The sequence below is a fragment of the Mugil cephalus genome, chromosome 3 (assembly GCF_022458985.1).
Source record: "Mugil cephalus isolate CIBA_MC_2020 chromosome 3, CIBA_Mcephalus_1.1, whole genome shotgun sequence".
Lineage (NCBI taxonomy): Eukaryota > Metazoa > Chordata > Actinopteri > Mugiliformes > Mugilidae > Mugil > Mugil cephalus.
In genome coordinates this window covers 3,424,590-3,448,029 of record NC_061772.1, presented here as the reverse complement: position 1 = coordinate 3,448,029, position 23,440 = coordinate 3,424,590, and the positions used below count along the sequence as shown (strand labels likewise).

Sequence of the window (23,440 nt, the reverse complement as noted above, 5' to 3'; positions counted from 1 at the left end):
CGGCAAATGGTATTGTGTGATTAAAATGTCAGTCTGCTGTATGCAATGCAGGTCCAAAATTATCATGTTGGACATTTGGATCCAGAGACAAATATTGCCAATTAGAAAGCAGATGGCTTACAATCAAAAACAAAATCTATTTCATCCTTATCCTTAAATAGTCAGTAAATAGAGTAAACAGTGAACAAGAATAAACTTGCTAATGTTGCTTACACAGTTTGATACTCTTGTCCCATTATTTATCATTTTCTTATATGTGCATAATTTTACAGATTTACAAAATTGTACAGAGTGTTATCTGTAACATACAGATGAGGAGTTGAACAGGTGTCTGACTTGCTGCAAGAAGATCTAAGAAATATTTGCAAAGCCAAGATGTTCCTTAGAACAATGGCAGCTGTAGTCAACTGCTGAATTCTATAGATTGGTTTATAATTTAGTTTGAGGTTAGAAGGGTGCCATTGAAAGAGGAGGCTTTGTTGAAAAAACGAAGATGGAGATGTATTGCATTGCTTGCATTCATTGACTTGTGTTTCAGAATCTTCATAGCTAACTTGATGACACTCTGTGTTTTAGGCCAACCTGCCGTCTCATGTGCTCCCTGCCACACAGTGAGTATAAATTATCTTTAGTTTCATAGAAACTGACCAAGACTAACCATTTTGTCTCTGAAAAATGAACATCTCCATTAATTCTATGGCAGAAAACTGAGTTGAGTTCATTAGGTTCTGATTAATCATGCACTGCACTTACAGCCTCTTGTCAAATCCTACTATTTAATCACTTCCAGTTCTAGTCTACTTACAGAATAAACATGCAGACTTTGACCTTAGACTGTTTGTCCTTTAAACATAAACTGATTTAAAAAAATGTAGCTCAAAGCTTCCAAACAATGCACAATCATTATGACAAAGCCAAACTTCAATTTCTGCATTAGCCATCAACAGACAGTTCCTGACCTGTGGAGCTCCATACTACTCATCTGTGGTGCTGGTCTCTTCAACCTGCCCAGTCTTCATGACTTATAGTTCTCCATTCCTACCTGAATGCATCATTCTCCAGCCTGATATGATACTTCTTATATAAATCATCATATCAGCCAGAGACGGGATCAAGTCACCCATGTGCAAGTCTGAAATTAGCCAAAGTCTTAATTGGTTGGTGGTTATTTATTTATTTATTTATTTATTTATTTATTATTATTTTTTTTTGGTCAAGTCAAGTCACAGTTTATGTAAAGTCAAGTCCTGTAGATCAAGTCAAGTCAAGTCACATTATAGCAATCTTTCCTGCACAATCCAGTCTTAATAAAGAGAAAACATAAGTATAGAAATATTACTACTTTAGCTAACAGGCTACGTTACAAGCATTTACTCAGCAGAATTGTTCTTCAAATTCTGGAAAAAGTTTGACGTTGTAGACAAAATCTTTGTTTTGAACGTTTTGGTCTCTGCAGAGACCTCAAAAGCAGCTGCTCTACCGGACTCTAACTGGACAACTTATGTGCACATAAATGCGTTACTCTGACTAATATGGGAGCTCTGTCCAGCCTTATCCAACTAAGACAGATAATGCGATTTGAAATGGGTTTCAACTATAAAACAGTCATGGACTGCAATAACCACAAGCACCAGAACCGCTGTGCTGGTGTAAGACCTTCGGAACAAAACATCCAGGTCGCAGAAGAAGAAGGTAAATAAAGCCAGTAGAAGAACCACCTGAGGGACAGCGCACATCTTATTTTTTTTTCTCATGCCACGCCTCCCCTGATGTCCTCACACTTTGAAAACCACTCCTCTAGAGACTGGGCCATCTACTCCATGTTTTCAATTTTTCCTTCTGTTTTTTATCCTGAGGTAGTTCCGGTATAGCTTGGGCTAAAATTTTGGGTCATTATCTTGTTGTAGGATGAAGCCCTGACCAATTATATCCAAGGATACTGCATGCTTTTCAAAAACACCAGTAGTGTATATTTTTTAGTTCCTTAGTTGTTCCTAAAGTGTTTTTGTGTGTCTATTTGTGTCAGGCTGCATCCTGCTGGGGATGGCTGCTGCCATCAAGGAGTGTCATTGCTATGAGGTGTGGGTGTCTGGTCTGGTCTAAGTGGGTGCTACAAGTCTAAGTAACATCCACACGTTTCCATGCAGAACATTGAATTCTCACAAGATGGTCGATGTTATTCAGTCTTGTCTCCTATCAGCGGTTTTAATGTTGTGGCTGAGCAGTGTACTATTTACCTTTGTCTGATATGTCAAGAACTGAATTGAGTGTTAAAAAATAAATCAGTATAGTCAAAAAATAAAAGGATAAGAAGTGCAATCTTAGGCACTGTTCACAAATATAGACTTTTCATGTTCATATTCCAAATCTTTTTTTCTCCTGCATGGTTGCTCCTTCTAGTTTTCCACCAAGCACAAGCATAACCAGCAATCCCAAATTATTGTATTTTTGTTTTTGTTTTTTCACAGGAGATTTGCAGATTTGCAAATGAGGCGCTATAAATTTTCTAGGTGACCTTCATGAGGATGAATGAATGAATATTGAACAGATGTTACACTGTTTGGAATTATTTCAACTGTTAAGTGTGTGTCGGATTCTCGGTTGGTGTCAAGAATCTGGGAATCATTCGTCCTAATCTGTTGTGTTTCAAGGAATCAACAATGACTTGATTGAGTAAATGCTGATGGTGTTGTGACAACACTGCTTTCCATTGGTTTGTAAGTTGCAAGCAGTTTGTTTTTGAGCACACAGAACTGCTCTGACTGCTCCACGATGTATCCCTGTAGCCTAATGACAGCTTGGATAGGTTCCAGCTCCCTGCAGCCCTCCAAAGAAGGGGGCCCAATAAGTCAGTTACGTTTGACCAGTAGATTGCAAAGATAGTGGGTAGTGGACAGCGGGTAGATCATGTTAGATTTTTATTGCAATGTGCCCACACATACACAGACATGCACAACATCACTAACTCAAGACTACCGTCTTCCTTAAAGGGTCAGTGCTATTTTTCTAATGGTTCAGTGCAACAATTTTTCTTTTTAGAATATTAAAAACAAAAATGGATAGAGCTTTAAACATTGTAGCAACAATTAATATGACCTAGGGTATGGTATATAAAGTACATTTATCAGGTAATCAAAAAGAAAAAAAGGCAGGACTGAAATTCAAATTTCAAGTTTCTGATTTACATTGTATATTTTAAAGTCATTCACAGTATTTTGTGGAAATCTGTTTACAAGACTTTATTTATTTAATTATTGATTTTATAGACACTGTAGATGGGTATATCTCAGGATGGAATGGAGTGAAGTCCTCCCAGACCTCACTGGCAATGTCACAGTCCTATGGCATTCTGGAGTGGTATATATAGCCAACAGATTCAGTTTACATTCAGTTTGTATACATTATACTGAGAAGACAGCTCATGATAACTTAACCTTGTTCTGAAAAGATATTTTCAAGATGCAATCCAACTTAATATGATGGCAATGAAGACAACCACCCCCATGGACCAAACAAACAGTCCACAGGAAGAGAAGACTCCTCTGACTAGAGAGGACACGATTCGCCCCATTCTGGGTTGTTTCTTCAAGTGGATTGAACCCAAGCACTAGGCTCTTTTTCTCTCAGGAAACCCTGATGAGGAAACCAGGTACATTTCTTCTTTTTTGAACAAATGAGCTATGTTTCTGTTTTGTTTTTTGTCTTGTTTTTATTTGTTGTTGTTTTGTTTCTAGTCATTATTTCTTTCATTTTGTACAAATGGTTTCATATATTTTTACGTTATTTATACGTTGAAGGTAGGCGTTGGCAGAGCTGCTAACCGACATAATGGCACTCATTATATAATCAATGCTGGCAGAAGTCACAAGGAGAGGAGTTGGGAGTACCTGTCATCCATTTTGGGGGATGCACTACATCAAGCTTTTGCTAAAATTCTGGACGTTCCAGATGAGGTCTGTAGTGAGAGTTCGGACTCTTTAAGGAGCATCATGGTCAAAGAAACGGCAGCAGTGTGTGTCAACTCCATGCTCTTTGTTTGCATTTACCCTGTGAATCCATATAGACAGTACACCACTTCTCTCCTAACACTGGGTGAAATGGTCGATTGCACCATTAAAATGCTGCAAGAGTGCACAGAGAATAAGAGACTTATGTGCAAACGTCAACCACTGCCACTGAAACTCAGCCTGGGAACACTACCAAGACACACTGAGGAAGATCTGGAGTCTACAAAAAGTGATGTCCGTCAGAGCATTAGAAAAAAGAGACCTGCTCCAGACTGCAAAGTATCTCTAACAAGCAGGATCAAGAGATTCTTCACAAAGCCACTTCCCAGTCACCTCTTGCACTGACACAGAGGGTCGATGTTACAGAGGTTAGCCCTGTGGCATATGAGGACAAACCTGAACAGGAAACAAGAGCAAAGAAAGAAATGTTTGTGAGCAGTGACCCCCACTACAGCTTCCCTACATGCCATCCACCAGTGGCCGTTCAACAAAATCTGGGAGGAAGTTGAGAGCAAAGGTTTTAATATCAACATGAACAAGCTGAAGAACATGGACAAGGCCATTTTCAAGGACCTCTGCAAAACATTGTACTGGTCCAAGACAACTCTGGGGATTCTTATTGTCTTAAAAGGATCCACAAATTGAAGACGGGGTTGCGTTTTTTTCTAAAAAGCAGCTGAAGAGACAATCCAAGGAACGTGGCACCACCACAGTTGTTTGCAGCAATAGGTAGAACTTTCAACTACCCTACATATGACCCCCTAGTATTGATGTTTCATCTTCATCATCATAAATATATTTGTACCTTAACATATTTACTGTTATGTAGTTTCTCTTGTCAAGTCAAATCAACTTTATTGTCAATTCTGACATGTGCAATGCAGCTAAACAAAAAATTTAAACAAGAAATGTTCAAACATTGAGAATATGTAAAAAAATATAAAACAAACAAACAAACAAATATATATGCAGTATATATACTGGCCCACAGACCCTCACAGACTCAGTTTGAGGAGGAAGTAGAGGCGTTGTTGAGCCTTCTTGGCCAGTGATGCCATGTTGGTATCCCAGGAGAGGTCCTATGTCCTGTGCACACCCATGAACTTGGTGCTGCTCACCCTCTCCACAGCAGCACCGTTGATGGACAGAGGAGCATGCTGGGTGTGTGCTCTCCTGAAGTCCAGAAATATCTCTTTTGTCTTGTCCACATTCAGAGAGAGACTGTTGTGTGTGCACCACGTGTCAGGGTGGCTCACCTCACTCCTGTAGCCTGTCACATCCCTGTTGCTGATGAGACCCACCACAGTCATGTCATCCGCAAACTTGATGAGGAGGTTGGAGTTTTGCATCGTTGTGCAGTCATCGGTCAGCAGTTTGTGGTCCAGCCTGTCCAGTTTGTGGATCAGCTGTTGGGGGATGATTGTGTTGAATGCTGAGCCTATGAACAGCAGATGGAGCTGTCACAGGTCTGTGCAGAGGGCTTATAGTCTGTAATGGTCTGTATTCCTCACCACAGACTCTGCTGTAAGTGGAGCTGTGGGCGATCCTCCTGGAGTGCTGCCTCTTGGTCTTTCTGATGCCACGGGACAGGCTTGCTCCTCATCCACGGATCTGAAGGCAGCGTTCTGGACCTTCAGAGGCCTGTAGACCTCCCCTGTCAGACACGGCTTCTGATTTGCCCAGACAGTGATGGATTTAGTGGCGCAGACATCCTCCATGCACTTGCTGATGTAAGCAGTTACTGCCTCTGTGTACCCCTGGAGGTCAGTGGTGGAGTTGTAGGTGGCACCTTGTTTAAACATGTCCCAGTCTGTGGTGGGGAAACAGTCAGCGCGTTTACATGCATTTGAAAAAGGTTATTGGCTTAATGGGACTCTAGCTGGACAACGTAAGTGCATGTAAACACGTTACTCCGGCTAAAATTGGAGTTCTCTTTATCCGATTAAGGCACAAAGATAATGTGATTGGAATTCAGTTTTCTCTGCCATGTATATGTATAGATCGGATAATGCATGTGCGCATGCTCCAGAACTGCTGAGCTGGCGTGTGACCCCAGAGCAAAAACATCCAAGACTGCCGGTCACAGAAGAAGGAGAAGGTAAACAGAGCCAGTAGAAGAGCCATCTGAGGTCTAGCACACATCTTACCTGCACCAGAAGTAGCGCACATTACGTACGAGATTAAAAAAATGTACTATTATCCCTATGGTTGTTATTTGCAATGAACTACTCTCGCTTTTTACATTAAGTAATAAGTCAACTGGAAAGTGGGCCGTATTAACATGGTATTAACCCACTGAAAAGACACATATTGCCACCTAGTGTGGAGGTGGAGGACATGTTCCCGTGAGTTATTTGTTTTTTTTCTGCTGCATGTAAACTGGTACAAAGACTGTAGTCAGAAAGTTGAATTTTGAGCATAGCTCGATTAAGCTCTGCATGTAAACGCACAGAGTCTTGAAGTGCCTCTGGCCACACTCGTACCTCTTTCCTAACTGGTTGGGTGACTTTGGCTAGTGTTCTTATCATAACAGTGAGATAGCCCGAGGCACAGAGGAGGGGAGGGGAAGGACCTTGTAGACTACTTTGTGGGAGGTAAAAACATTGTCCAGAGTGTTATTTTCCCGTGTTGGAAAGTTAATATGCTGATATAGTTTGGGGTACACAATCTTGGGGTCAGCATGGTTGAAATCCCCATCCAGGAAGAGGAAAGCACCTCGGTTGGCTGTCTGATTCACACTGATTTGTAGAGTTCAGTGGTCAGCAACCTGTGGCTCCAGAGCCACATGCGGCTCTTTGTGGAGAGCAGTGCAGAGCAAAGATGCAAAGTCGCTCACTTTTTTCACGCTAAGTACTTCAGAATGGCGACAACTATTCACTACACAGCAAACAAGCGAGTGCTACGCAACAACTGAATGACATTGAATGCCACTCACACTCATGGTTGTACCATCAACCAAAAAACAATAAACTCCCACAGTGCATTGCAGCACATATACTCCTTGTTATTGAGTATTTAATTCAAATTTATTTTATTTTAGTTCGTTGGTTCTTTAAATGTAATTCTAAATTTGAATCTATTGTGATCTTGTAACATTAAAATAAAACGTGTTTAATTTTTTGTCGCTCAAAATATACATACATAATATACATATAAATATATCATCCTGCAGTTTTCGGTTACTACAGGTCTGTAACCTGCACATGTTTGTGCATGTCAGACCATTTGACAGCCATGTGCAGCTTGGCATTGTGCATGAATGAACACACTTGCATGTCAGTAGTTCCAAGACCACATCTGGTGCAAGCAGGGAGTGCATCCATCTATGGCCAGCTTGCCATTATCATCGGTGTCCACTTGTGAGGTTCTTGTACTGGAGTGATATCTCCAGTGATTTCTCCACCCTGGTTTAGTTGTTCAGCATCTTTGATTGAAGTCTGGGCATAGACATCAAAAACCACATGAATCCTTTCACTTTATGCCCCCTCATGAAGAACATAGGTGAAGGCTGACTCTGCGATCTGTGCAAAGGTCTTGTTGTTGCCATTCAGTTTTTGGACCAGGTTCACAAATATTTAATCATTCACCTGGAAAGGCTATCATACAAAAAAATTATCTACAGACATCTATCCGAAAAAATATAGATGACCTTCGTCCCTTTGAGTGATACTGAAACCTGGTCTGGCCCATGGCCTAATATGCCGAAGTGTCCTTGAGCAAGGCACTGAACCCCCAAATGTGAATGTGTGTGTGCTTGTGTGAGCGAATGGGTGGACGTGTATCTGACTGTAAAAGCACTTTGAGTACCTTTGAGTAGGTAGAAAAGACCTATATAAAATCAAGAACATTTACCATAGAGGTAAAAAACAATATATGCGGTGCTTTTTTTCAGAGCTCAAAATGTATTCGTATGCATAGAATTTAGTTTTCTCTGTAGCAGTTCTTTCATTTGATAAATGCAACACACTATAGTTTTTTATACACAGCATAGAAGTAAAAAACGATGTATGCAGCGTTATCTTCATTTTAGATGTCAAAAGGATTTTGTTGCTCCCAGTGTTTTCTTTTCGCATACTGTCGTTAACTAGCACCTGTTTGCAAATAACACTCAGTACGTTTACATGCACATGAAAAAAATTAATAATCCAACTATAACTTCTCTCTGTATCTTCTTATCAGACTAAGACAGATGTGATTGCGATTGGAAATTGATTGTCTTTAACTAGACAACGGCTGTGTGCATGTTCCACCACCGCTGCACTGGCGTATGACCCCAGCACAAAAACATCCAAGAAAGCAAGTTGCAGAAGAAGAAGATGAACAGAGAAGAAAGAACCACCTGAGGGATAGCGTGCATCTTATCTGCACCATACGTGCTCACAGTACGTATGAGATTTAAAAAGATGAACCCAGACTCTGTGTCCTCTCTCACTTTCCGTTGAGGTATCCTACTAAAAATCATTTTTTCAGGTTTATTTTTTATTTTCTTATTTTTTCTCAGGCCGTGGCTATCCTGAAGTCCTCTGGCGCCCCCCAGGCAAGGCGCACCTCACACTTTGAAAACCACTGGGCTAGAGATATTTATTTTTTATTTCATATTCAAACTGAAAACATGAAGTGAACAACAATCAAGTCCTGAGTATTCAACTCAAAATTCACGTCTCAGGTTTTTTATTTTTTGTCATGTCAAGTCACAATTCATTAAGACAGCGACTTGAGTCCAAGTCACAACAACTTGAGTCCCCATCTCTGATACCAGTAAAGTAACAGACTTACTGTTGTCTCTGTAAGTGTGATCCCCCTGTACTCTTGTTTATTCCTATAATATTAACTCTATGAGCACTCTGTATACTCACTAAACATTTCTGCAATTTGAATGCCAACACTATACATTATTTTTTGTTCATTATTAATCTCAAAATTAATCTAAATCAGCTATACCTTGTACTCTTGCTTGTAAAGGGATTAGATTTTACCTCTATGCTGAAGTCAGCAGCATTATGACCACCTTTCTAATATTGTATAGGTCAAAACAGTTGTAACTCATCAGTGAATGGATGTGGGTCTTCTGAGGGTGTCCTGTGGTGTCTGGAAACAGAATGTTGTTAATGCTGTTAATTTGGGTCCTATGGATTGAGGGGAGGGGCCTCAGTGGATCATCCCACAGATACTTGATCAGTTTGGGATCTGGTGAATTTGGAGGCCAGGTCAACACCTTGTGCTGTTCATGTTTTTTTGAGTTGTTCCTAAACTGTTTTTGTGTGTGTGTCTCTGTGTCAGGCTGCATCCTGCTGGGGATGGCTGCTGCCATCAAGGAGTGTCATTGCTATGGGGTGGGGGTGTCTGGTCTGGTCTAGGTGGGTGCTACATGTCTAAGTAACATCCATGTGAATGACAGATCCTAAAGTTTCCCAGCAGAACATTAAATTGTCACAAGATGGTTCACGTTATTAACTTCTCCTGTCAGTGGTATTAATGTTGCGGCTGATCGGTGTATTTCGTAACACAACACATTGACGTTCTTAATGAATGGCGTTTGCAGAGGTGAGTTTATTAAAGATGCGCCACAGGATACATATCCTGGACTGAGTGAGCTGAGTCACTGCAGCTTATTTACGCAGGCTTCCCACATGAAGTTCAACAGTCCTTCTCCTCCTTAGAGCAACATGCGTCATGTTTACATCTGAACAATGTGCTGTATTGTGGCCAATTTCCAAAGTGATGGGTGTGAAACGTTGCACAGTAAGACATCTTACAAATGAAAGCAATTGATAAGGAGTCCAGTGTCAAACATGGCAGGCTTGTTATTTTTCTGTATTATTTTCTTGCGTTTGTACAGCTTGGTAGCTGTGGATCATCTTGCGTATTTATAAACACTTTTAGTTTGGAGTTTCTTTCAGCATAGACTGAGACAAATTTCCCCTTTTCAACATAACACATCCACAGACACATATGGTGTCTTTTTTCTGCACACCATCAAACCATATTTTTACAATTGATAAATCCGAAAGATTTCAATATACCAAAGTAGTGATGTTCAAAGTGTAACATCACAGCCCTTTATGCAAACAACAAAAATTTGTTTGCCTGTTTCACTTATTTAAGTGTTGTCAGAAGGAATTCTGGCAAATAAGAATATGTTCCTCTAAAAAGCCAAAGCCACATTCATTATTACAGAGGTACTCGTAAGTCAACATGCTTTATTGCAATTAGGAAGAGTCACAAATAAAGTTAATATTTACTTACTTACTCTTACTAAAACATAGACCTCGTTTAGTTTAGTGCAAAAACATATATCAAAATTGAGAAAATGCCATAAAAATGAGAGTTCTGCAGCCTACATTAAAAATATAAAAAGGCAACATCAACTTAAATATGCAATAAAAAAGAAACGTCACTGCTCCGTCACTCACTGGTGAGTCTCACTCGATCTTCTGTCTCCTCCACTCATGACTTTAAGTGTTCCTAAATCTCTTAAAATAAAGGCGACTGCGTGTGTGCATTTGTTTTCATGTAGATTGACTCAACATAAGCTGTTAGCGTGGAGAAACAGAAGCTATGAGAGCGTATCCCCAGGAAGCGGAGAACGCAGACGGAGTGATCATAGTGAATCTTACTTAATTGAGATTTTGCAAATGTATTCAATACATACTGAAGTTTGAGGAGCATGTGCTATCTCATTTTTTCAGCCAGTGACAGTGTAGACACACTAATTCACTAACTCAAATGAAACATTAAATTCATTACCTTCAATGCCGTTTACAATAATTTATCATACAGTATTTTTATTTATTTTGTTACTATGCACTGAGCACCTATCCTCTAGTTTTTTTCTCTCTTGTTGCCCATGATTTATGTGCTACCACTATTAGCTATCCCTCCCTCCTTCTGGTGTAACTGTTAGAGTTATGTAGAGAGTTTGCATGTTCTCCCTGTACCTGTGTCAGTTTTCTCCAGGTGTTCCAACTTTCTTCCACAGTCCAAACACGAATGGTTTTCTGTCCCTCTGTGCTTACCTTATGATAGGCTGCCGACCTGCCACTCGCCCAGTGACAGATGGGATAGACTCAAGTCAGAATAATGGGACTCTGAGTTAGCTTAGACTTCTTTTCAGAAGGAGTGACCTTGATTGGTATACTTACGATGTGTTAAAATCATTAAAATCATTGTCTGTAACTGTTAACAGGTTGTGTCAATTTCACTTTAACTTGGATGGATACAGAAAATGGGGGTCACGATACATAAAATTCATAGAGAATTATGAGCAAATCAGTAATCATGAGTAATTAGAGAGAGTGGCCATCTGTTTTTTTCCTGTTTCAGAGTTTAGAGCCAGAGCTGTGGCACTGAAATCATGATTTTAATCTGCATTTTGCATATTCCTGGAGGGAATGTGATTCGTGGGGCAATTTCTGATGCCAGGGATCAATTCCTCTGAACACATAAGTTGGGTGCCTTCCAGGATCACTGTTTACTTACCATGTGACAACTGATATAACTATGAAACAATATAAGTCCTGTATATATAATCAGAATAAGACTCCGTTTAAAAACACTGTCATTAATAAATAGGTTAGTTTTATAATGTTACACTTACATATTATAATAGTTATACGTAAGCTTTAATGAATATTCATGAATATTTTGCTTTAAGATACTGTTTGCAGCAGAGGTCATTTAGCTTTGTAATCTGTGACATGAAATGTGCTTTTTGAGTGTACTTGTATTTATGGTGAGACCCAATCCTGAAAGTTAGGGACAAAGCAAAGATCCGAGTGTAGTTCAATTTGAGTTACTCAGCGTCTTGGTTGAGGTTAAGTGAGGATGGGAGGTCACGTTAAATATTGAACAATGTATGTCAGCGCTGACTTTGGTGATGAGCCAAAACCAGGATCTTTAGCACGTCATTCAACTTCCATCTGCTGTCTCGATCCAATCTACTTACGCTCATTTTAAGAACTTCCTGCCTGGGGCTCTTTCTCTGACTACGAAAGATCACAGCCTCCTGTCGGTTATGCATACGTGCGTCTGATGCCTTTAGGGTAAAGAATATACTCAGAGCAGTGATGAGATTATGACATGCTTGCGGAGTAAACAAAACAGTAATGTGTGCAGTGTAGCTCCTCCTTCTCGGCCAGGTTATAAAGAGACTCGTCCTCCATTTGAGACCTCATAGCGGGTCAGTCCTCAGGACCAACATGGGGGCTGAAGGACTCCAAGTGACATTATGGCTCCTGTACCTGATGCTGCTGGTCGGCTCACTCTCTCAGACTGGTAAAAGATGATGATGTGAAATGTATTGTAAAAATCCTGTGCATTGATGTGGAAAAGATTTCTTTCCCAGATTCAGTTTAAATGAATGATTTTGTTTTCTTTTCACCATAGTAAACATTGTTACCTCTGAAAATACATTGACCCTGAGTTCAGGTAAATATGAAAATATTAGTTTTGATCAGCTCTTCATGTCAGTTCAAAATGTTTTGGTAAGAAATTGGTAAATCTATGTCTCTAATCTATCTATCTATTTGTAGCAAATACATCTCACATCGGCCGAGTGTGTACTACCTGGGGACAGTACCATTTTAAGACCTTTGATGGAGTTTTCTTCAAGCTGCCCTCTACTTGTAACCATGTCCTGGCCTCACAATGTAAGGGCACCTACGAAAATTTTATCATCCAGATGAGACGCAGCGTAGTCAGCGACGTCCCTTCCATCAGCAGCATCGTCATGAAGCTGGAGGGCTCTGTGGTGGAGCTCTCTAAGGACTCGGTGATTGTCGATGGCCAGACGTAAGTTGAGCCCATTCCACTCGGCAACAAGTAACTTGGAAAAACCTTTCCTCACGTGTTCTGTGACGCTCAAACTTTTCACTTATTGACATCAAGTACTGCAGTACTGCAGTACTTGTTCTACTGAATTGTCTGTTCTTTACCTAGAAAACAGTAGTTTGCCTAGAATAATAACTCAAGGCCTTGACAGAAATAAAGACAAACTCAAGGTATCTGTTAACACCTTGAAAAGCTTTATGTTGACCTTTCAGAAATATTATATCGTATGACACATTACAAGTAGACCTCAATGCAGTTAATCTACATTAAGTTTCACCACTTGTGAGTTAGCCATCATTCCAACTAGACTGTAGATCCTGCATTGTAAACGTGTTCTGTTTGCTCCCATTCAGTATAGAAAATACAATAGCTTAAATTTTCCCGAAGAAGCCCTCTCAATTAATCTCAGCATAGTTTTTGAGCAATGCCAATCAGGACGCCATGATCAGCACATAGTCAAGGTCCTACTTCAGCTCTGTTTTTGACAAAGTCAGCAATCTTCATAAAGTGCCGTAACGATAAAGGTGTAACAGACCAAAATTCTCTTGGTCCTCAGCCTCCTTCTCATTCAGATGTTGCCCTGTGCTCAATTCTTGGTTGAATTTTATTTTCAAGTCATATACTAAGGACTTGTTGATATCAAAATCTGAATGTCCTTGAATGCTCTTAATCATCTTATTTTTCAGATGTTTTATTTGAGCCTTTCCAAATCTGACTCTTGATTTAAAAACAAACAAACAAACAAACAAAAACAAAACAAAACAGAAAAAAAAAACACAAGTATCAGCTTCAAAGTTGTAATGGAAAGTTTACTCTCTGACAATGTAAATGCCTTCTGTACTCAGACCTGTACTATTGTGCCCCAGTCTGATATGACAATGTTTTATACTGTGGAGCAACACCAAGAGTGTAGTCATTTTCTAAATTATTGGGAAATCAGTGGTTTTAAATACCTGTAACTTAAAATATCAGTTGTGCAATGTTATCGATAATTTAAGGGGTTTTGTTTATGTCACTGGAATCACTGATCGGAGATGATTATTAGTAGAAAAATAGTGAAGGCGGGATTATACTTTTTCATTGCTTTTAACTTTTGATAATATTTTTCCTTTGGTTGCTCTTATCACACTTTCCTTACAAGCAAATTCTGTGCCTTTTATCATGTTCTCTTATTTTACAATTTTTTCTATTAGTCACAGAAAGCACAATTATTATTTTTCCTCTCTTTAGAATATTGTTTTTGTCTCCTTTATGTACTAACTCTGCAGGGTGTCTCTGCCACTTGTCACATATGGGTTGAGCATCAAGGGGACCACATCTAGTATCTCCGTTGATGCCAAGCTGGGAATCAAGGCTATCTGGAACCTGGATGATTCCTTGGATGTATGAAGCACATCCTCACATATACACACATTCAATTGTGCACCCAGACATATTTGTATGGGATTTCAAACACACTGAGTTACACATCGTAAGCTTCTTGTAGACAGCCCATCAGGACATGACTTCAAACTGCATGACCCTGTTTCAGTACATGGATTCATTATGTATAAACAAACAAACAGAGACTTGAGCTGTATTAATTGTTCGAATGATAAGACTGAAGTTATCACGTTATGTCATGCTATCATTATCCACAAATCCCATGAAAAGACCTAAAAAAAACTATGGACCTATCTAACAAGTATTACCTTTGTTGCCACAGTTGATAGAGCTTACCCTTCTTTGCACAAAAGCTATAGTATAGTATAATATAGTATCATAGTGTCCTTTCTGATCATCCAATAAGTAAGCAGTCTTTGTTAGAAACCAGCTGAACAAAGAAGAGAGGCAATACGATTATGAGTAAGACATTTTAACAGAAGAATGGTAAACAAACAGAACAACAAGGAGATGGGCATCATTTTAGGGTGGGGGTAAGGCATATAAAGTAGGTAACATACAGTATTCAAAGTATACTTTTTACTTTGAGCAGCTAAACAAGGCACTTGATTTCTGTAAATAAATGCAACATATTTACTTTTGTCTCTATGTATTATGACAGTTCAGGTAAAATAAGCCAGACTTCAAGGATCAAACAAATCTTCCTACAGCAGTCAGGTTTTCCTGAAAACGTGAATCATTTTAAAAATGCCAGTATCCATGCCAAAAATTGGTTCTTTTTTGGCTGACTGCCTATCTGTAAATACTGTTGGTTAAAGCACACAGCAAATGTATTTACCATGTTATGCCACAGTCCAGATTTTTCCTGGCCTCAGGCCAAGGCAAAATTTGCTTTGGACGCTCTTCTGCCAAAGCACCTTGGCATTTTAATCCTAACGCTTTAAGCATAGGGTGTGGGCGTAGATCCTATTCTCTATTTGATTTGTTAGCTATGTACTGTGACCCCAGATTCTATAAGTTATTTCAAGATCAGCGAGAAGATTGACAAACATTGATCAAAGGTCACTGCGCAGAAGCTGTGAGTCACGGTGTGAGTTTGTGGGATATGTCCCGGTCTGATAACCACACAATATGATTAAGCGAAGCCTGAAAACCACAATGAAATGTAGTTGCTTGGAGTAAACAAATGTCTGAGTACTTTGCTTCATGAAGATGGGTGGGTTTAAACTACTCCCTGATTAGATATTGTTCAAATTTCAATACTACAAAAATATATCAACATCATTGTTCAGGTTTGGGAGGGAATCATTTTCATACCTGTTGACATTACAATAAGATAGAGGATATTATTACAAAAACTGCTGATACATGACACTAAATATTTCTCTTTATCTCTTAGCTGGAAAGTAAAAGCTAAATCTAACTAAGTTATTACAGCACATTACCCACTTAAGTACCCTCCATGATTTAAAACAGCTTCCCAACCACTTTTAGGTGATGAGCGTTTATTAAGATCCTAAAATTCAGATCACCCCTGAAGACTGCCGACAAGGTCTAAATGTAGACAAATAGAATGACATATTTAAACCTTTTAATGTTAATGTTTTGTCTTGTGTTTATGCAAATAACTGTGGTATGTTTGGGATTCACAGCTTGAAATTGATGCCAAATATGAGAACCAGTTATGTGGACTGTGTGGAAACTTTGATGGAGAACCCAATGATTTGATGGAAAATGGTAAGATGCATTTCAGAATGATGATGAGAAGATGTACTCTAATGTAGACTGTACTCATATTTCCACTGAATGATGAAGAGCAGTAAGTACACAGTCAATAAGAACTAATTTCATCAATCACAGTGATAAGTGGTGATTGATTCTGTCCACAATTAATCACTAAATGCTCTGACAATTGTATACATAGGGCCTTGCCCATTACCAGTGAGTATATGCTCTAATGGACGCCAATCTGTTTCACTTCTTCCAAAAAGAGCCATCACATCACTTGTATCACTTTAATATCTTGATAATCTTTTTTGACTGGAGGCTCACTGACCAGCATTTCTATCACAATTCGGCCATGATTACTGGAAATCGTGTACATCACACAGATAATATATATCACTGTTACAGTTTTATTATAAACCACTCTGTATCCTACCTTGTTCTGTGAAAATCAGCCCAGTGGTTTGGAGAGTTAGGGAAGTCCCTCATGAATTCACATTTGGTGGAAATGGTGGAAATTACACTAGAAACCCTACTGTAGGCCAAACTCGGCCTCCAGACAAACTGGGCCTACAGACTAATGGATTTTCACTTCAACTAAACAAAAGCTTTTGTGCATGACATTCCTCCATTTTTTTGGAAACTGACCCAAAAAACAAATTGCATAAATACTGCCGTAAGTTTCCTTTTTTCATAATTTTACACAAGTGCTTGTTGTGCTGTTATACTGTAGGATCTCCAGTGTCTGTGGCAGACTATGCTGAGAAATACAAGGTGAACGGGCCAACAGAGAGTTGCGATGAGCCAATCTCCAACGCAGACGAAGGCTGTGGCGATCAGGTAACTCTTAAAACATATCATGAAGTCAGTGGTGTGAAGGATGAGATGTCCCTTACTGCCTTACTTTTGCCACGGTTTAATAGGGGCACCTTCAGGGCGGCTATGGCTCAGTAGGTAGAGCGGGTTGTCCATGAACCGAAGGGTTAGTGGTTCAATCCCCCGAGTGTGCCATATGCCAAAGTGTCCCTGAGCAAGGCATTGAACCACCAGTTGCTCCCAGTGCAACTGGCATTGGTGTGTGGATGTGTGTGTGCTTGTGTGAGTGAATGGGTGGATGTGTCTCTATTATTTGTAGCAGTAAAGCCATGGAATCTTAGTGTTAAGCTGCATTTGGTTCAAGATTTTGATAATTTTTTCTAGACTTACAGATAGAGGACATTTCACCAAGGTAAATAAAATGAGATATATCGATATATTCACCGGCCACTTTATTAGGTACATCTTGGAAGTTAAAGGCTGGACCCCTTTTGCCTTCAGAACTGCCTTAATTCTTCGTGGCATACTTTCAACAAGGTGTTGGAGACATTCCTCATAGATTTTTGTCTATGGATTTCTCGGCTGCACATCTATGATGCTCTCGTTCCACCACATCCCAAAGGTTCCTCTATTGGATTGAGATCTGGTGACTATGGAGGCCATTGGAGTACAGTGAACTCATTGTCATGTTCAAGAAACCAGTTTGAGATGATATGAGCTTTGTGACATGGTGCATTATCCTGCTGGAAGTAGACGTCAAAAGATGGCTACATTGTGGTCATAAAGAGATGGACATGGTCAGCAACAGTACTCAGTTTGTACTAAGGGGCCCAAAGCGTGCCAAGAAAATATCCCCTACACCATTTTACCACCACCACCAGCAGCCTGAACCGTTGATACAAGGCAGGATGGATCCATGCTTTCATGTTGTTTATGTCAAATTCTGACTGATTCTGAATGTTGCAGTTGAAATCGAGTGTTGTCGGACCAGGCATCATTTTTCCAATCTTCTATTGTCCAGTTTTGGTGAGCCTGTGTGAACTGTAGTCTCAGTTTCCTGTTCTTAGCTGACAGAAGTGCCACCTGGTGTGGGCTTCTGCTGCTGTAGCCCATCTACTTCAAGGTTGGACATGTTGTGTGTTCAGAGATGGTATTCTTCATTCCTTAGTTGTAACAAGTGGTTATTTGAGTTACTGTTGCCTTTCTATCATCTCCAACCAGTCTGCCCATTCTCTTACATCAACAAGGCACTCACACAGTTGCCGTTCACTGGATATTTTCTCTTTTTCAGACCATTCTCTGTAAACCCTAGAGATGGTTGTGTGTGAAAATCCCAGTAGATCAGCAGTTTCTGAAATATCAGACCAGCCCGTCTGGCACCAACAACCATACCACGTTCAAAGTCATTTAAATTCCCTTTCTGCTCCATTCTGATGCTTGGTTTGAACTTCAAGCTGTCTTGATCACCTCTACATGCCTAATAAAACTACCTAATAAGTGCGTGTATGTTCAAATGAAATAAAATAAAATACATTCTAGAATGAAACATATGATACAAATTAGAAATAAACAAAATGTACCAAATACCCATAAAAAAAATAATTTTGTATTGTATTTTATGGACTTTCCTCCACAGTCACCCGACATCAACCCCACCTTGTTGAGTACAGGATACTGGATTTATATAGATGATTGACATTTGATGTTTGTGCTTTTGTTTGTTTGCAGGAAACCTGTGACGAGGTCTTTTTGAATGATGCATTCAGTAGTTGCCAAAACCTTCTCGATGTGGACTCCTTTACCAAAGCCTGTATGCAAGATATGTGTGACTCTGATGAAGACAGTGATTTTGCCCTCTGCAAAACCCTCTCAGAGTTTTCCAGACAGTGTGTGCATGCAGGTGGCACGCCCCAACAATGGAGGAATGAAACTTTTTGCTGTAAGGACACTACAACACTACTTAATTACAGCTTAATTACACTTAGGAATGGCTATTGTTATATGTTATATATGTGTCTGCTCTGGCCTGAATCATTTTTAGTGTTTTTTTTTTTTTGCCTCATCTTCTGCAAAATTGTTTGATTGATCAGTGACATGGCAAAATCCACATGTTTGTATCCACAGACAGAAACTGTCCATACAACATGGAGTTCGTAGAGTGCAGCAGTTCTTGTCCTGACAGCTGCTCCACCCCTGAAGCCAGTCAGACATGTGACAGCCACTGCCAGGATGGATGCGCCTGCCCTGCAGGTATCCACAAAGATGTGGAAGAGCACACAATAACATGTCCATGTCTTAAGCACAAACATAATCATGGTAGTAACCATGATTATCTCACCTTTCCCCAGGAATGGTGCTTGATGACATTGGCAAAACTGGCTGTGTTAATGTTGCTCAGTGTCCGTGTCTCCATAACAACAACATTTACAACACAGGAGAGTCCTATTCTTACAATTGCAGATCCTGGTAAGATTACAACATTTGTGATTTTATTGTGGTGTCAAATAAAAATAAATACAAACACTGACACTAACACAATCTTAACTCTTTGTGCGTGTGTGTGCTGACAGTGTGTGTCAGGGTGGTCAGTGGAAATGTACGGAGGAGAATTGTCCAGGAACCTGTTCTGTGGAGGGAGGAGCTCACATCAACACCTTTGATGGAAAAGTGTACACATTCCATGGGGATTGCTCCTATCTTCTGACTAAGGTAGAACACAGACATTTTACCACAACAATAGAACAAATGTATTATAGAACAGATGTCATACCAGGAGCATAGAGAAAAGAAACTTAAATATATACTGTCTGTTATGAGTATATGACTATGCTGTATGTCATTTCATATTCAGTCAACAGAGACAGGACCAATTATTCATTTTTTTCCTGGTTAGTGACATGTTTTCTCTCAATGTGTTGTAACAGAGTAATGATTCTTCATACACTGTGTTGGTGGACCTGGTGAAATGCGGTCTGTCTGACAGCAGGACTTGCCTCAGAGCTGTAACTCTGGCCTTAAATAGCAATTCTGTGGTAAGCTCCAGACACAGATACACACAAACACATAAGTCATGTTTTTAAAATTTCAGAAGAACTTATAATGACTTAAAATAATTTCCTACTTACTTAGTCTTACCCCAACCATACCCAATACTTTCACAACCTTTTGCCACACACACATACAGATGCACAGACGCACAGACGCACACACAACTAAATATCAATCCTTATCATAATCCTAACCTAAAACTAAAACCAAAAGCAGATCAAGACTTAAAGGTTTCATGACTGATGACGTGCCATATTAAAATGACAATGTTCTTTCCAACATGAACTGAAGTGCCTCATGTTTGATATAATCTAAAATATGTCTATGTGTCTCAGGTTGTTAAGATTCAAGCGTCCGGGCAGGTCTACGTGAACCAGATTCTTTCCCAGCTTCCACTGTTTACATGTAAGTTACTTCAAATATACAATCTTCAATATTACAACCCAAAACGGCTGTAAAATGTATATCTCACTGACTGCTTGTAACACTCGGTTTCTCATTGTCTGTTTTAAAATGTTTTGACCTCTACAGATGATCTGAGTGCCTTTAAGCCGTCTTCTTTCTACATCCTCGTAAGCACAAAGCTGGGATTACAAATAATGGTCCAGCTTTCCCCTACGATGCAGGTGTTCATTACAGCTGACTCCTCACTCAAGGGATCCACCATTGGTATGCCTCTACATTGTTGTTTCCGTGTCTGAAAAAGAGCCTCTGTCACATCTTATGTGACAGAGGCTTATTTTTAAAAATGGATCAATCAGTTTTGCTTGTAAAACTTTATGTCATTAAACGTTTGTGTTTGTGTAACTGCGTGTGACTTCATCCTATAGGTTTGTGTGGGAACTTCAACGACATGATGGCTGATGACTTCAAGGTCATTACTGGGCTGGTAGAGGCCACTGCCGCAGCATTTGCCAACACATGGAAAACCAGAGCCAGTTGCCCTGACATCACAACACAATTTGGACACCCCTGTAGCGATGGCATTAACAAAGGTACTGATAAACTCTCTCCTTCAATATGTTGCCATATCATGTTATACGTGCCATTGTATTACATCATACTAAACAGTTTACCTTGTCATTTTCAGGCCTTATGATATTTTGTACCTTCTTAATCTATCTTTGTTTCTTTGTCCTTTGTCTTAGAGAGTTATGCTCAGTACTGGTGCTCCACTATAGACGATCCCAATGGGGTGTTCGCTGCTTGCCACTCCACCGTTAGCCCCAGCACATACAAAGATGTAGGTCTGCACACACAAACCCTCACTGACAAATGAATTACTAAACTCTTGTTAATCTGTCCACGCCTTCTATGTTTCCTTACAGAACTGCATGTATGACACGTGTAACTGTGAAAAAAGTGAGGAATGCATGTGTGCTGCAGTCTCTTCGTACGTCTATGCCTGTTCAGCATCAGGAATCCACATCACTGGCTGGAGGGACACCATCTGCGGTGAGAAAACCCAAGGACCCTTTGGTTTTACTATTTCAGTGGAGAGAGACTGAGCTTAGATACAGTTAAGAAAGACATGTGATGAGATTTTATAAACTTGTTGACTGATTGCATCAGTAAAGAACAAAAGAAAAATATCCACAGCAAATATTTTGTGCTGTACTGAATCATATCTAATATATCTTCAATCATATCTTGAATCAATCAAGTTATGTGTTTAACTCAGACCTGCAGGTCCAAGTACAGATACACATTGCACCCTTTGACCCTTTGCAAACAATTTACCCTGTAAAACATCAGATTCATCTGGCTGTTATACTCATGTGCGACCACTCATCTCTCTCCCAACAGAAAAATACAGTACATCGTGTCCAGTAGAAACAACATATGGCTACAAGATGACCAGCTGCGGTCGCACTTGCCAATCTCTCAGCCAAATTGACTACTCCTGCCAGATCAACTTCACCTCTGTGGACGGTTGTGGCTGTGCTGAGGGAACCTACATGAATGAGGAGGGGAAGTGTGTGCAGAATACAAGCTGTCCCTGCTATGATAAAGACACCATTATCCCTGCTGGACAGACTGTCACCAAAGATGGCTATACATGGTAAATGCAGGGTGTAGACACATGGAGAGTTGGACTTTTTTTGGTTCCGTCTTTGGAACAGAGCATAGATAAATTGAGAGGAGAGTAAATACATTGTACAAGGTAGATAATAGGGAGTTATTTCACAAAGAGCTACGGTAATGAAAAGAAGCATTTGCAGCCACAGCTAACACTGTCAAAATATGATTTGTTGAAAAAGTTTAGAATATTGACATGCTAAACTAAATATAAAGTGAGCTTTAGCTCACACAACAATATCATTAAAATATTTGGTCATGGACCAATTCAATTTTTATGTTTTCTGGCAGATTATTACATTTGAAGGAATTCCACTGACAAAATGTTTTTTTGTTCAGAAAACTATATGATCTTAAACTTGTTTCACACGTGCACTATACCTGTTCTCACAGTGTTTGCAGACAGGGTGCTCTTAGCTGCACAGGCTTGAACCTGACAAAAGGTAGGTTTCCACTCTTCCACACAGTTCAGTTTCTATTATGTAACCATAATTGTTAGCCCACAATTCCCCTCCAGATGATGATGTATTTAATTATTGACAATTAAACATTGTTTAAGCCAGTGATTTTCAACCTTTTTTGAGCTGCGGCACATTTTTTACACTTACAAAATCCTGGGGCACACCACCAACCACTCTAACACAGTACATACAATACATATAGTTAATAATATAGTTTCTAAATGTATTTATACTCACTTAGTGTGAAACCTGGGCCTGTTTCGATGAACACAAAATGGATATCCTGGCATTAATGGTAGAAAGACACAAACGAAGCTCTTCCTCAACAGCTCTCAGTCTCTCTCTGTTTTTCGTTTTTATCGCAGTCATGCTTGAGAAGCTCAGCTCACATAGATATGTGGTTGAAAACGGGAGCAATGTCAAAATAGCTTTGTTGGCCAGAATGGGGAACTCCTTGGCAACAGATAACCAAAAACTGTCCAAAGAAAGATCAGCAAAGTTTAGCTTTAAACCACGATTTTGTTTCAGTTCAATGAGTTCCTCTTGCTCCTTTATAGTCATGTCCTTTCCAGCAACGGATGCTGAGCTGTATGGGTCCCTAACCCAGTCAAGGCATTCTGTGAAGGCTGAAGAGAAATAAAATGACAACTTCTCCTCGAGAGTTTTCAAATGTGTGCCAATCACCTCGCACATTACAGCAGTGTTGCCATCATGACGTTTCTCGGTGAGCGGGAACATCTCAAGGTTGCCACGCTGCACATGTTTGTGTGTTGTTGCCAGAGCTGCAACGGACCTCTCGTTTGTCAGAAATACTTTAAGTTCCTCTCGCAGCTCATACACACGGGCCAGCACTTTGCCGCGCGACAGCCACCGGACCTCGTGTGGAGCAATAAGACCTTATGTTCCGCTCCCATTTCCTCACACAAAGACACAAATAAGCGACATTTCAAAGGTCGCGTCTTCACAAAGTTCACTATGCGCACAACATCATCCAACACAGGAGCTAGATCTGCTGGTAAGGTCTTTGCAACGAGGGCCTCATGGTGCAAAAAACAGTGCGTAACAATAACATCTGGGTTTCTTTCTTTGACC

The 23,440-nt window shown here is 39.9% G+C and overlaps 1 protein-coding gene across 1 annotated transcript in view; it reads left to right on the top strand.

Moving 5' to 3' along the window:
• Nucleotides 1-12,189: 12,189 nt before the first annotated feature.
• The window catches only part of LOC125005386 (mucin-2-like), a 52,516-nt gene continuing 41,265 nt past the window's right edge, over nucleotides 12,190-23,440 (top strand). Inside the window, exons 1-18 of the mRNA XM_047580719.1 lie at nucleotides 12,190-12,281; nucleotides 12,393-12,434; nucleotides 12,539-12,797; nucleotides 14,105-14,219; nucleotides 15,872-15,956; nucleotides 16,678-16,784; nucleotides 18,489-18,699; nucleotides 18,885-19,010; nucleotides 19,109-19,226; nucleotides 19,331-19,469; nucleotides 19,685-19,792; nucleotides 20,144-20,213; nucleotides 20,340-20,477; nucleotides 20,639-20,803; nucleotides 20,957-21,051; nucleotides 21,137-21,263; nucleotides 21,615-21,870; nucleotides 22,281-22,330. Of these exons, the coding sequence (XP_047436675.1) occupies nucleotides 12,206-12,281; nucleotides 12,393-12,434; nucleotides 12,539-12,797; nucleotides 14,105-14,219; nucleotides 15,872-15,956; nucleotides 16,678-16,784; nucleotides 18,489-18,699; nucleotides 18,885-19,010; nucleotides 19,109-19,226; nucleotides 19,331-19,469; nucleotides 19,685-19,792; nucleotides 20,144-20,213; nucleotides 20,340-20,477; nucleotides 20,639-20,803; nucleotides 20,957-21,051; nucleotides 21,137-21,263; nucleotides 21,615-21,870; nucleotides 22,281-22,330 (2,287 nt within the window). The 5' untranslated portion in view covers nucleotides 12,190-12,205. The remainder of the gene's footprint in view (nucleotides 12,282-12,392; nucleotides 12,435-12,538; nucleotides 12,798-14,104; nucleotides 14,220-15,871; nucleotides 15,957-16,677; nucleotides 16,785-18,488; nucleotides 18,700-18,884; nucleotides 19,011-19,108; nucleotides 19,227-19,330; nucleotides 19,470-19,684; nucleotides 19,793-20,143; nucleotides 20,214-20,339; nucleotides 20,478-20,638; nucleotides 20,804-20,956; nucleotides 21,052-21,136; nucleotides 21,264-21,614; nucleotides 21,871-22,280; nucleotides 22,331-23,440) is intronic.